Source organism: Bidens hawaiensis, unplaced genomic scaffold (genome assembly GCF_021521415.1).
Source record: "Bidens hawaiensis isolate Kalapana, Puna unplaced genomic scaffold, B.hawaiensis_p1.1 tig00019448_1, whole genome shotgun sequence".
Classification (NCBI taxonomy): domain Eukaryota; kingdom Viridiplantae; phylum Streptophyta; class Magnoliopsida; order Asterales; family Asteraceae; genus Bidens; species Bidens hawaiensis.
This window is the reverse complement of record NW_027492956.1, coordinates 184,040-199,812: the sequence shown is the minus strand read 5'-3', so window position 1 is coordinate 199,812 and position 15,773 is coordinate 184,040. Positions and strand designations below refer to the sequence as shown.

The window sequence follows — 15,773 nt, the reverse complement described above, 5'->3', positions numbered from 1 at the left end:
GCTATCCGTTTTCTAACCAGGGTCCAACAGGTTGTGCATAGCAATGTGTCGACTCCAAAGGGGCAGGGGTATGTCTTTAGCAGGTTAGGGTTTGCAATTCAGAAAGGGGTGGCGGCGCAGCTTGTTGCCCGCCTACCTGCTATATTGATGTAATATCTATGTTTCATCAGTAGAAATAAATTATTATGATCGAACACTAAAAAAAAAAAAATTATGGTTTAAATATTTTTGTGGTGCGATTATAAGGTGTATATTTTAGGAGAAGAGTACATAAGTTTATTAAATAAGCTTTAGACGCACTATGACCATACAATTCGTTCATATATCATATTTGGATTACTTGTATTCCCTACACTGTACGCTAGCCGTGTTATTTTTATAATTTGTTTAAACCACAGGTCTAAATGAACATCTTAGGCCATCATGTAACTAGTTTAGACTCGTTGTTGATAATAAAACATGTTTTTATATTTATTAATATTCTCAACAAAGATAAGAAATTCTTGATTCTATGGTATAAGTTTTAGAAGTAATGCAATACACAAAAGTTATTCGTAAGAGAACTTATGAAACTATAATTGTATTATCATAATTATAAGTTATGTTTTGATTTTAAGATAACAAATTTTTAGCATCTTTCACCTTGACTCCATCATGATCGACAAAAATATAAAGTTTTGTTTCATTATGAACTCGTATACAAGTAAAAAGTATATTTACATAAAGGGGATTGAAAATCGCATCAAATCAACCAGTTGAATTTGTTAAATCGAAAGTTGTTCCAAGCTATAATAAACCTGCCAATTTTACGTTAAAAAGTTAAATCATAAATATTAGTTGATACTTCGTCTCTTATCGGTCCACTGGAATACTAGTTTTATGACTTGGCTACCCAGTTAAACCCGTAAAACAATGGAGCTACCCACTGAGTTTACGGGTTTGTTTTAAAACTTGAGAATTACTAAAAGGTGTTGTAATCTCTTATTTTACTATAGTTTAGATCTAATACTAATATTTTCGTTATGAAAAAAAGCATTATGCTAAAAACATATTTGGAACATAATTGCCTTATTGGTAAAATAAAATGTTGTCAAAAGCATAATCACTATATTATATAACTTGAATTATAATTATAGTTTTAATAATTAAAAACTTAGTATATGTTAAGCCATCAATAATTGAACCTTTAATCATTGTGCTTTATTATTTTCCTCTCACTACCATCCATAAATACCAATGATCACAACACATCCACCACAACCTCACTAACACAACTATTCACCTCTTGTCACATTCTCACCCACACACACGACCATGACTAAAGATGTTGAAGTGGCCGAGCACCATGGCGGCGGAAGCGAATACGCCGCCAAGGACTACCACGACCCACCCCCCGCCCCCTTATTCGATGCCGATGAATTAACCAAGTGGTCATTCTATCGTGCACTTATAGCCGAATTCGTTGCCACACTCCTTTTCCTATATGTCACTGTTTTGACCGTCATCGGGTACAAAAGCCAAACCGACCCGAACTTAAACCTCGATCAGTGTGGAGGCGTTGGTATCCTTGGTATTGCGTGGGCCTTTGGTGGCATGATCTTTATTCTTGTTTACTGCACCGCTGGTATCTCCGGTAAGTGGTTCGAATCCTGCAGGTACAGGTTAAGTGATTTTAATTAATAAAATTTAAAAGTAAATAAAGTATGGTAAAAAAATTTCACCTTTATTAGGTACAGTAAAAAAATTAAAATTTTTACCTTTCACTATACAAAAAACTTATATTTATGGAATTATTGTAACTAACTAATTAACTAACTGTTGGTTGCTAAAATGCACCAGGAGGACACATTAACCCGGCAGTGACATTTGGGTTGTTTTTGGCGAGAAAGGTGTCGTTGATCCGGGCGTTGGGGTACATGATCGCGCAATGTTTGGGTGCGATTTGTGGTGTGGGTTTGGTGAAAGCTTTCCAGAAGTCGTACTATAACCGGTACGGTGGTGGTGCTAACGAGTTAGCCCACGGTTACAACAAGGGTACCGGGCTCGGTGCTGAGATTATTGGGACCTTTGTACTTGTTTACACCGTGTTCTCGGCCACTGACCCCAAGAGGAGTGCACGAGACTCCCATGTTCCTGTAAGTACTAGACCCCTTATGTTTCATTTTATGAGAGTAAAGTAGATGAGCTGGTTTAGGCTCGAACTCGGCTCCTTTAACTTAGCTTGAGTCTTCGCTTGAGTTTTGACTTATTTAATTTAGACAACATAACTCGGCTGATAAGTAATTTTTCGGGCTGAAAAAATTGTTTATTAACTACATAGTTGAAGATAAAGGAAAATTATTAATTAATATTATATATAACACAGTGAATACTATTTTTGTTTTATAATTAGTTATATATAAATAAATTTCTTTTTAATCTTATATTTTATTTTACATATAAAAATATTTATTTCTATAGGAATAAAAAATTTTGGCTTAGGCTTTTAAATCTAGTCTAACAAACTCGTATCTCTAATTTAGGTTTAAACATGAGTTCAAACTCATTTAAACTCGTCTTGATTCGAGTTTTAACAAGCCAATTTTGAATAACAAACTCATTTAAACTCGTCTTGATTTGAGTTCTAACAAGCCGATTTTGAATAACTCAGCTACAAAGGCTCACTTTATTTACAACCATGTTTCCTTTGCATACTTAAAATATACATACTAATATTCTGATTTTAAAATATGAAGGTATTGGCACCACTGCCCATAGGATTTGCTGTATTCATGGTTCACTTGGCCACCATTCCAATCACTGGTACTGGCATCAACCCGGCCAGAAGCTTTGGCGCCGCAGTCATTTACAACAAGGAGAAGGCCTGGGATGACCAAGTATGAGTTTTTAAAATTTTCAATTACTATTTTCTACATACGTTTTGCACAAATTTATATTTATATAAATGATTTTATTTCAAAATTGCAGTGGATTTTCTGGGTTGGACCGTTCATTGGAGCATTTGCTGCCGCAGTGTACCACCAGTTTGTGCTCAGAGCCGCGGCGATCAAAGCACTTGGTTCATTCAGAAGCAATGCTTAATTAAGCTTGAAAGATGTTTACCCATGGTGGGTTCTTGCCTTGTAGATATCTTTGGAAAAAAATGTTTATTGTAATTGTGTTTTGTTCCCTTTTCTTTTAAGGGGGTGTTTGGTACAGAGAATGGAATTGTAGAGAAATGGAATAAAGAAATGGAATTGCAGAGAAAGGGAATTGGTCTGGAGAATGAGAATTGACTGTTCTGTTTGGTAGTACAGAGATTTCAGTAGAGAAATATAGCTGAGAATCATTTCTCTTGTTTGGTACATAGAAAATAAACAGAGAATTATATCAACTTTATCATTAGCACAAGTATTTTTTTCGTAACAAATATTTATTAAAAAATAAAAAACATATAAAAAGATGCATAAATTCCAACCAAAATATGCATTGATCAAACCAATTCACATACAAAACATAGTTTTTAAGCAAAAAACATCAACCATAGTTAAAACCAATTCACATACAAAACATACTTCAACCATACACAACTATCCCATTGAACCATCGGTATACAACTCGACCATCTCAATTTTCTCTTCTATTGTCAACGCAAGAAAAGAACGTCCTAGATCCACATCTTTACCAATCAAATGAGCTGCTTTGAACCGTTTTTTCGTAGTGATACCTGGTAAAGCTTTCAACTCATCACTAACATTTTCATAGATTTCACGAGCCTCCATACCTTCTTTGCTAAGTTGTTCACCCACCATCTCCCCAAATCGAAGCAAAACTTCCTTGATATCTTTGCAAGACTCTCGATATATCTCATCTGCATCCGTGCTTCTACCTCTTTTGCGCTTGCTTGTTACACTTCCTGTTTGTCCTTCAGATCTATCAACATTTGGAACGGCTTCATCAACAAAATCAAAGTCTTCAATATCAACAGGTGAGCTTTTTTGCGTCTCTTGAACAACATCTTCTTCTCCAAGGTCAACTGCTTTACTACCAGTAGTTCTATCCTTACCGAATATGGTACACAATTTGTCAACTGCTTTACTACCCGTTTCTGCTCATCCGAATTTGGAGTAGCAGAGCTAGTTCGAGCAGGTACCTACAAATACATACAGCTTATGAAAAGGGCATGAAACTATATACACATATTTACTTAAGTAGTTATCTAGATTGACAAAACTCAAAAAAAAAATCTCTGCACATAGCTATGATAAATACCTGCATTCCATTTATAACACCGGGACTAATAGATCCGAACTGAAGAGAAAATGTCCCAGAAGCATCAGGCGGTCCTAAGAACGAAAAAACACCAACAAATAAATTGTAATATGCAAGTACTCTTAAAATAACTCAAGCTTAATCGCACATCAAAATTGTTTATAATTCTGAAAAGTAACAAACTCTGTACCTTTAACGGGAGTAGAAGGACCTTTGGTGCCAGAATTAAGAGGAACCACATTTGTTTGTGGAGCCTTTGGCAAGCCCGGTGTGCTTTTCTGGACCGATGCATCAGCCGGCTTTATAGCAGCACTAGTAGATGAAGCAACAGGTCTTCCTAAAATAATTAATTAAACAATATAAAGCATAGTTATTAAAAGCCCTCGCTTCTTGCGCCTAGGCCCATTTTTCAGGCGAGGCTCAACAAATGCGCTTCTAGTTCCTAGGTGAGCGCTTCGGCATTGTCACAACATAAAAGCCAAGCAAAAGAAATGCAAGGGCTGCTACAGAAACTTAGATCTAGGAGAAGTCAAAGGCATTATATTGATATGTTTTGTTGTTCAAGTTTTGGAATCACATTTGAATCTTGACTATTTTCGAACTTTTAGTACTAATTAGATGATATTAAATGTTATATAGTAGCTTTTGTTTATTTTATTTGAAGAATAATATTATTTTTCATATGCATAATACATTTTAAATGTTTTATTTAAGTGCGCATATTTTTCCTCAGGCCCTCGCTATTTTTGCGCCTTGTGCCTAGGCCCTAGGTGAGGTCTATGCGCCTTGAGTGAGCCTAACACATTTGATAACTATGATATAAAGTTCAAAAAAAATGCACGTACATAACTAAAGTCTACACAAATCCATTAAAATTCTGTTGTCCTCACCTCCTAATCTGAATGTAAAAAAGATAACCATTGTTCTATATAATAAGTAGAGTTAGAACTCAAACAATCAACTCACCTTTTTAAACACTATTTTTCAAAATAATGTAAATGTTACAATATTTGATATTTGATATTATGTTACTCCACTACAGGCATGGTTGTAAGAATCCCGACTAGGCGCCAATTAATCCCGACTAATCCCCGATTTATTCCATTAATCACTAGTCCCCCATCCCACTGCCCGACTAGCGACTGCTACAACAATGGCTACAGGTCTACATTTTCTTTTACTGATTTTATCATCAGTTGATGTAAATACAAAATGATTTGTAAACTCATCTCCAAACTGAAACAAGTTGTCCAGTGAACGACGATAAAACTTCATTTTATATTGGGCGAAATGTCTTTAAATTTGAGCTTAATTTAGCTATTTTCACTAAAACACTATCACAAGGAAGCTTAATTTATATACTCAATCAATAAACATACCTCTTAATGCATGTTGAATATGTGCAGTCGCTTGACCACCAGCCGAAGAATTCGAAGAGCCCATACTCGCATTCACATTCGGATTCAAAGCATTCACCCTAGCTTGTACTCCTTGTGCATTACTACTACCTACTTTCTTATAACTACAAAACAAGCCCTAATTTAATAATATACTGTTTTGAACAAGTAAAAACCCTAAAAATTACTTTTACCTTTTACCGGAATGAAATGCAGAGCCGCCTTTTCCGCCACCACCACTACCTCTCGCCTCTGACGGACATATATTCAGTACGGAATAATATAATAATAATATATGTATCACCTGAAAGGAGGTAAGCTACGATTATTTGACAAATGATAGTGATATTGCTACAGCATTATTATATAAAGTAAATGTGAGAGTTTGTAAATAAATGAGTTACCGGAGGTTAGGGTTTAGTGATCGGTGTACCGGCGATCGGAGTGGCCGTGGAGGAGTTGAGACTGAATGAAAGATGGGAGAAATGAAGGAGGAAAATGGGAGAAATGAAATCAGAGAAATCCAATTCTCAGCTTTTTTTAGAGAAACAAAATCAGAGAAATGGAAATGGTTTATTTCCATTTCTCACCTCTTTCTTTCATAAACGAATAAGAGAATTCTTTCCAATTTCATTTCTCACCCCTCAATTCCCTCTACCAAACACCCCCTAAGTTTCGTTTCATATGTGAAATGTAAGTGTGTGTGTGTTTTTTTATTTCTTTTTAATTTGATTTTGGGATCTAATGGTTTCAAGATTAAATGGTGTGAGATATGAAGTTTAAGAGCATATGTTCGTAAATTTATGAAATTGGTTGTTAATTTAATTTATGGAGAATATACATATATATATATATATATATATATATATATTTGTGTGTTTTCAAGCATATTTAGATGTTCTTGTGCAAATATATGGTGTCCATCGTTTTGGAGTGTTAGGTTAAATATATAAAAGTAAAACATTTTTATTCGTGTAAAAAATTTTAACCCTAAATTCTACGTACTCAAATCATTCCAAATGATTTGTCTACCTCATCTAATTTCTTAGTAGTGATCAAGTTATTAACATATTAATCGACAAAGGATTGTTAAAAATTGTCATATACTCCAATTCAACAAATATTTATTTACAACCATCTCCATCTTGTGTCTTTATAACATAAACTTACATGTTACAAGTCGTTTACTATTAAAATTTACTAACTAGTTTATTAAATTGTTATATACCTATTAATATTAAGATTATCGTTAATTAAACATTAATAAACTAGTGCATCAAAACCTAGGTCCTTCGAGACTCAAAACTATGAGCTTATGGATAATAAGAGTTATGATAAGATTTGGTGACTTTAGACATGATAAAACTGCTTTTGGTTTAATAAGGACAATGGACCCGACAACGTCTTTTTCACATTAAAAAAAGAATTTTATTTCCTTTTTTTCTTTTAATAAATTAGCATCCATTATCCTCTAAGCATATTCTCTAAACAACTAGAACTTTCATTATCTTCTCCTTTTATTATTCTATCAACAAGATAAGGTCAAATATTACTATAGTATCCTTGTAGCATTTTATAATTACATACATTACGGCGAATATTTAATAAAAATATTTCTATCATAAGTCTATGATATAGCATGATTATACTAGATAATATATTAGTATACAGTATAAGTATTAGTATATAGTGCATGTGAAACAACAACAATAATAATAATTAAATAATAATATAACAAAAAATTGTTCTGTTTCAAGCCATAATAATTATAATAAAGTCCTAATCCTACTCAATGCTATCAACATGGATTGTAAGTTGTAAGTGTATTACAAAGTTTTTTGTAATTCTTCAGTTAAAATTGATTATTAAAGTGTTTATATATACATATAGCTATTATTACAATTAGCCCAAAATGACAAATGTTTTCTATTAACAATATATTATAAGTTTATAACTTTTTTAACTCAAAAGATGATGCATTAATTTGTCTGTTAGAGAAATGCTGTATTGTCCTCATAAATAATTATATAAATGCTAGTAATGACGGTATAGTTTTATATGTTAATAATGGTGATGAGGTGTGTGACATAGGGTTGTGTGGTGTACATTGCACTTGATATTATTTTTAATTATCACTTTAGTTTAATTTAACCATGGAGTTTTAATAATGATGAAACGTGTTTGGTCGTAGTAGCTTGCACACATTTATCGATATATTTATTTCTTGTCTTTGTATTTACTTGCAATTTTTAATCTAACGGGAACCTTATTTTAAGAAAGAGTTATTGGAGTGGTTAAACTTTCTTTTTATAAAAGCAAATAATAATTCATTGAAGTGTCATCAAATCTGTTTGTGATCTCAACCTCGTAGTGTCTAAAACATGGGATAAAGTCATAGTAGATTAGAACCAGTTCACTCACCTTTTTTGGACACTAAAGATGTGATAAATTCATTATCAGTCGTGTAATTTGTTGCATTGTTGAAGGAACATGAGATAAATAAGAAGTGAAATTGTATCAAATACATGAACGCAAACCCAAAACGAGTTTTTGCTAGTTTAATGCAATTACGGCCGGCGCCTTAACCCAAAATATTGTTTTAAATCTGTACATATTTATACCATAAGAGCATTCACATCCCGTTCTTCATCCTTATCTCTATAATTACACTACAAAACACTACATTTCTTTTTCCTGTTAAATTAAATAATACTTTTATCATTACAGTTTTCTCTATCCTCTACTCACAACCAATCCAACAAATATTAAAAAATAAATAGGGGCAAACAATTTTCCCCAAATGTTTTCCCAAATTTACAAAAAAACACTACATATTTCTTTCCACCCTATAATTTACACTCACATTCATTCAAAACCTCACCCTATAATTTACCAATCCCCCTCACATAATTATGGGGGATGGGATGGGAATGCTCTAATCTGTAAATTTCAAACCGAAACTACAAATTTATATAAAATAAGATTCATTTTTCTTTTACTTAAGTTATGACATAAAATATTTATTAACCGCTAAAAAAAGGAAAAGGAAAAGTTGAGTTATTATTATATATATTAAATATCGACTTCTTCTACTGTTCCTATCCAAATAGTGCTTAACCAATTGTATTTTGTGCACTATAATTTGTACTTCTTTCATTGCTTCCTTTGGGTTACACGTATCTCTTCTATGACATCTGATAATTATAGACCCTTTTATGAAAGACTTTTCTCACCCCATCTTCAAATCATAGCTTTCTTTCTCATCTTCAAAGCTTTCTCTCTCATCTTCTTACGAATTGTCTGTTGCCGGTTTCCATCTAGGAATCCTTGGTGACGGTGGCGGCCGAGGTATAATTCGCAACCCTTATAAAGAAACTGAATGGCGGAGGTCCAAATTACAAATAAAAATGAGTATAAAATCCAATGAGGTAAATGGGTTTTCCTGTGAACTTCCAACTTTAGTCACACAATCCGTTTAGCTAAATGTATTAATGAGTTTGACCTCAAATTGACACTCCCGTGTAAACAAAACCAAAATTCTCAAATTTCATATTAGATTTGTATCTTATCATATATTTACAATAGTGGGTTGTAGAGTCAAATGACGATGATGCGAAATATGTTGGTTTAAATGCGTGAAGCTTAAAGGCAAAATTTAATCCTTAACAAATCAGTTTATACAACACAAATAAAATGGCGTATAAACTAAAATCAAAAACAAAATTAAAAATTAAGATGGTTGAAAATACGAAAGTGGTGATGCTAGTCTCCACGACCACTACAAGAGACCCAAATCAGTTCGGGCTATAAACGGTCCTGGTTGGTCAAGACGTGTTTGACCCAAACCGAATTGAGGTGGGAAGCTTTTGGAGACAAGAATGTTCAGCCCTATCTGGACCGATTTGGATTGGGTTGGAACCGCTTTGGAAAAAGAAAAGGGTGTTTGGCTGTCTCCGAGAATTTATATGCCTCGGCCGAGCCAAAATAAAAAAGCCCGTAGACCTTAACAAATAACGAAATAATATAAGCAAAAAAAATTAGGCCTTATTTAAATGGTTTTTTCTTTGGTTTAAACAATTAATTTTTTTATGAGCTTATTTGGTTAGATTTAGAGGTTGTGTAAAAACTTTTTCTATAAAAATAAGCTTAAATGTGTATCAAGTGAGACTAGAACCTACAACCTTTTGGTTAGAAGTCATGTCCCTTTGGGTTAGAAGTTATGTCCCTTTGCCATTAGACCAAACTAGTTATTGTACAATTAGGATAAAACATTAAATATACATATTTTTTTTTTCATAAAAATGTATATATACAAAATTTTTCATAAAAATATATATATAAAAAAAAATTTTGTGCCCCCGAAAATTAAGTGTCCCGGCCGGCCGCCCTGGGTTTTTGGCATGTTTTATCAATTAGGTTGTGTCCAAACGGTTTAGGGAACGAGACTACAAAATGGTATGTGAACTAGCAGATTGGGTCGGGTCCAAACCAGTTGGTCAAATTGTGTTTTTTTAAGAACTAGGTGGGGGCTATAAACCGGTTGGCTGGCCCAAACCGTTTGGATATGGTTATAAAACGCTTTATGGGCCAAAGTTATTAGACAATCATTAGTGAGGGTGTCAGCATTTACCCAGGTTTTTAAGTTGGGCCTTAATCTGGTGTATGGGACTTGCTAAACTTTTTGAATTTTCTTTTTGAAGAATTGATGCGATACCTTTTGAAAATGCTATTTGCAACCTAGTCAGAGTAGCACAAAAATCTACGATATATCACTTGACATAAATATATAAAAACTTTATAACGACACGCTTAAATGGAATTATGCCAATCTCCTTTAGTTTTTAATTTGTTATTTAATTTTCAAAAGAATATATATACTTTTTCCTTTGTTTACTCAATGAATCGATTCTATTGATTATTTGGTTACATGATCGTTGTACCCAACTTTTATTATTGTGTAGTTTCTCATCCAAATAATAGAATGAGGGACATACTTTGTTAGAAATGAATGTTTAGTAAAGTATGAGTAGCTTAACTTTATAAGTAATTAAAATCGTAAACATGATTATGAAAAAAAAAACCATTAAAACCGATCCGAATTGAGAAATGCTTCTCAAACCAAAGCCAACCAAGGCACTTGAGTGGCTTCGTCAAAGAACACTATAATCAGGTTGTTTACGAAGTCATGGTTTGTTAATACCTTTCCGGTGTTATTTGCCTTTTAGAGTGTTTATTTTCTATTTAATACATATTTTAATTGCATCTTGTGGATGTTTGGGTCTCTTTAAGACGATTGTTGTTATCAAGTCACCGGCATTTGAAAAAATAGCTACTTAACTAAAGTAGTTGTTAGCCTTTGCCAAAATAAAATTATATGTCTTTGATATTGGGCAACAACCTCGTACTTACGTTTTGTTAACTTTTAAGGACCAAAATAATTTTTAATTTACTTTGTTTCAATTAAAAATCCACGCTTTTTTAATTAAAAAAGTAGTATTTACATCAAGACATAAGGCAAACAAGCAACAAGTTGCGGCACTGACTTTTTTTAAATTGCAAAACCTAATCTTTTAAAGCAATTACTTCTTTTGTCGCTTTTAACTAAATCTATATTAAACGATACAACATATGTTTTAATTAAAGTGTCTCATTTATACATTTTTAATCCAACATATGTTTTAATTAAAGTGTCTCATTTATACATTTTTAATCGATATTATTTGAATTCACGTGTACCTACCTCAGTTAAAATGATTATATAAAGAGTTAATTAAATAAATGGTCTATGTGAGTTGTAAAAAATATCGGGTCGAACATTGAAAACTAACAAGTTTTGATATACGTAACACTTTCGAGATCTAACAAGAACTGTGTAATCAACATTAAAATAAAAAAACTTTTCATATCTACCAACACTTCATCCACAATGTAATAAGAATCTTCGTCATCCAACTCTTCAACACTTTGTTCTTCATTAAATTAACTCACTAAACAAAAATATTCACTAAAAATGCCACTCTAAAAGCATCAGTATCGCGTCAAAACCCTCGTCCACATAAAATGAAAACGCCCCGCCACACCAAAACATGTAGGCCATTTTCAACACCCTTGAGGCTCAATGCAGTCTTCTTATTAACCAGATGGAGCATTGCTAATTGCTACTAATATATAATGCAACTCAAAAAATGCAAAATGTCAAGTTTAACTAAAATAGTTGGGGTTTTCCATTTTTAATTTCTTTCTTATTGCCATCCAAACTGTCATCCTAGGATTGAGAGAAGAAACTATATGTTTGATTTAAGATACAAAAAGAAGTTTAACTATGATTGTTTCAATGACAAAGTTATATGATATTATTTCTATATTTTATAAGATGAAAATTGATTCACAGTAAAATAAAATTTTAAATATATATAAACGAAACATTTAAAAGTTCTCTGATTGCTTCCCACTTTCTCTCAAGTCACCAAATTGATTTATTTGTAATGGAGGCTTCTAATGCATTTGACATGAATTCACGGGTATGAGTCTCACAAAATCCAGATAGCCCTTAAACGGGTTATAAAATCTCATTAAATTAAAAATTAATCTTATTAAATATTTGATATGAAAATCATATAAAATAGGGATATGCTAAAAATTAATATCTTATTTAAAAAAAAGATATTATTTATAATTAAGAAACAATTTTATAGTAAAAAAAAAGTTATGGGTCTTACCAAACCTAGATAGTTTTTAAACGGGTTATAACATATTTTTTATTTGTGAAACCCTTTTATCATCAAACCATAAGTATATTATTAGCTTTCTTACAATAAATAAAATTAAAATTCAAAAAAATATATAAATATTAGAAATGAAAAATATAAAACAACCCTTGAAATACGAGGGATAAAACCTAATACAATATAAAGTTGAAAATAAAGCAATGAATTATCAAGAGTTTCGGGAAAAAGAAGGTTAAAGGATTTTTAACAATCTCATTATAAAATAGCTAAATATATACATTAATATATTTTTTTACTATAATAATAATAATAAGACAAAATGGCAAAAGACGCCATTTACGTTTGATCGTTTTTTCAGTGGACGTCCTTTAGCAAAAAAAATATCAGAAAACATACTTATGTATCAAATCCTTTTCACGTTAAGTCCTTTAACTCTAACCCAGTTAATTTTTCACGTTAAATATGATCATGTGCAAGGCACCTAAGGGTATTTTTGTAATTTTATATAATTATTTAATAGTTAATAATTAAAACTTAAAAAGAAAAAAAATACTCTCTCTCTCTCTCTCTCTCTCTTCATCATCATATTCTTTCTTCTCTTCATCTTCTTCTTTCTTCAATCACCCCGTCGCCACCACTCTCCGGCTCACTCCACCACCGACAACCACTCCGATCAACTCCCAACGTCACCACCATCGGCCACCACACCAAACCCAAACGCCACCACTCGCCGCCAACACCACAACCACTCGCAGTCCTCCACACCCAGTCGCCACCACTCGCCGCCAACACCACAACCACCATCAGGGGCAACAAAACTGAACCGTCGGTTCAGATAAAAAATGAAGATGAAGCAAAATTAAAAACCCTAGATCTAGAGGGATGAATCGGACCATCTTTTTATGAAGCAAATAAACTGAACCGTCGTATATGTCTAACCCTAGATCCAAAATTGAACCTGAAATTGGGGGTTCGACATCAGCTTCTTCGGCAACCCCTCCGACGACGACGGAAATTGGGCGACGGGGTGTTCGCGGCAAGTGGTGGCGACGGGGTGTTGGCGGCGAGTGGTGGCGACGGGTGGCTGGTTACAGGTGGTGGTTGCGACGGGGTGTTTTGGAGTGAGCCGGTGATGGATGGTGGGATGAATCAGTGAGAGAGAGAGAGAGAGAGAGAGAGAGAGAGAGAGAGAATATGAGAGAGAAATAGAAATATATTTTAATCTTTATTAATTTTTATTTTTTTCCTAAACTTTAAACAATCTACACAAATAGTCCCTCAAGAGTAGAAAGACAAATTGACCCTTATGTGCCTTGCACATGACTATATTTAACGAAAAAAATTAACTTGGTTAGTGTCAAAGGACGTAACGTGAAAGGAATTTGAAACATGATGTATGCCTTTTGCTATTTCTTTCATTAAAGAACGTTTAATGAAAATAAAGTCAAACATAAAAGACATCTTTTGCCATTTTGTCTAATAATAATAATAATATAAATGGTATTTGAAAAAGAAAATAAAAAAAAAATATCCCCTTTCTTTCAGTGTAGAATTTCCTTAAATTGATTGCCTATGCAGCCACTCCACCTCCTACATTTGACTTTGTATTTCTAATAAGTCATAAGAGTATGTCGAAAGTGAAACCATATTTAAAGGGAATGGTGGCGTGGCACAAATCTTGTGACTTACTCATGTTCTTGTGAATGTTAAAATGACCCATCATAATTCCATATTTATATTACTATTTAAGAGTTATTTATTCATTTTTAAATATGAGTAAAAACAAATTTGTTATTCTTGGTATATATTTACACTCATCGAGTAACTATGAGTAGATAATAACGTGGTAAACATTTTCGGGATTCAAGACCCATAAAGGTAACCATGACTAATTTCTAACTGATTTTTAATAAAAGTTTGTGTCAAGTGGAATTTTGATTCCAGCAAACAATAAACCAAACTGAGCATGTTTGATGGGTCAACCATATCAGTTAGTTTAAACGTTAATATATTATTTTATTGTCAAATCATTATTGTGTGTATCAGAAAATTTAAAACGATGAAGATGTTCATCGTTATATTATATAGACGTAAGATAATATTAAACACACACACACAAACAATAAATTTTAAACGACCAATTCAAAGTTTTAAAAATAAACTTGACCATTAAACCGCCAAATTGTAAAAACCAAACCATGAAAACTAAATCATGAACCGAACTGTTTGGATCACAAACAAGCTGATTTAGTTCGGTTCGGACACTTAGACCGGGTTCAACTATTATGAATACCCTCACGACATATAACATAGGAAACCGTTGTTAATTATATATAAGCTTATGATTTATTCTCTCTTACCACCAAATGTTTTAGAGTGAAATATAAGACGATCTTAAACATTAGACATATGAGATAAATAACCAGTCTTATAAAACAAACGAAAATAAAATAATAAAATGAAGTTATAATGGTTAAATGGGGACTAAAGGAAGAGTGCATTAATTTGAGGTCGATCATGTTGTTCCCGCTTGTAATAATGGTGGAAGGCCAATACAAAGCCAAAAGAGGGTATCACACTATAATTACACACACACATATGCCATGAATACATATACTTTTAAAAATTGTTTATATTTATTGCATCACCTTTGCTGGCCCTTTAAGAAAAGCAAAGCCCATATGCTTATTGTTTTCCCTTCCTACGAATCCATAATTTAGATTAAATTATAATGATCTCAATAATAAAACTATTCATTACTTATAGATTCACACGAATTGTCTAAGCATTAATCACTCAATTATGAAAATTATCTAAAAAGTTAAAAGACAATACTAATAAAATAATAATATAAAGTGTGCAATATTAAAATTTTCAAGCTCACTTATAAACTATTTAACATAATACTAATAAAAATACGTAACTTAGTAATTGAATTTCAAATCACTACTCGCAAAGCTTAGTTTTTCTAGGAGTTTAGTGTGTTATTAAACAAGTCTTGTTTACATGTTGAAGGGCTAAACCAAACATAACCTCAAAAGTTATGACCGACACAAGCGCTTGAATACAATATATGTATATAGCATAAGAGACGGGAAAAAAAAGACTACACAAAAATTAGTTCTCATAAGTATTAAATTCTACAGAAAAAAGTTTACACTAGTTTTATTGTTTCACTCATTATCTCTTTCATCTTTTAAATTTAGCATAAAACATTCATATTCAATTTAAGTTTAGAAGAGAATAGGTGTAATTCTCCCTTCTAATTAAATATATCTACAAAAATAAAGAGGTTTAACCCAATGAATCAATTAGAGCATCGTCTCAAATCCAACCTCTTTAACTAAAACTTTGCACGCATTCTACTCAAAGCTGACCTGAATACGCAAAATTCAAT

The 15,773-nt window shown here is 32.5% G+C and overlaps 1 protein-coding gene across 1 annotated transcript; it reads left to right on the top strand.

Moving 5' to 3' along the window:
* The first annotated feature begins 1,275 nt into the window (after positions 1-1,275).
* LOC143558392 (aquaporin PIP2-7-like) lies at positions 1,276-3,173 on the top strand. Its single transcript, XM_077047238.1, has 4 exons — positions 1,276-1,633; positions 1,840-2,135; positions 2,736-2,876; positions 2,968-3,173. Exons 1-4 carry the CDS (start codon positions 1,315-1,317, stop codon positions 3,079-3,081), a joined length of 870 nt encoding a protein of 289 aa, XP_076903353.1. The 5' UTR covers positions 1,276-1,314; the 3' UTR covers positions 3,082-3,173.
* Positions 3,174-15,773: the final 12,600 nt, after the last annotated feature.

Bases quoted from the DNA above. Each gene is read 5' to 3' on its own strand.
- LOC143558392 (XM_077047238.1), top strand. From the start codon at position 1,315: ATGACTAAAGATGTTGAAGTGGCCGAGCACCATGGCGGCGGAAGCGAA. The intron at 1,634-1,839 runs GTAAGTGGTTCG...AAAATGCACCAG, and splicing joins CTGCACCGCTGGTATCTCCG to GAGGACACATTAACCCGGCA. The intron at 2,136-2,735 runs GTAAGTACTAGA...TAAAATATGAAG, and splicing joins CACGAGACTCCCATGTTCCT to GTATTGGCACCACTGCCCAT.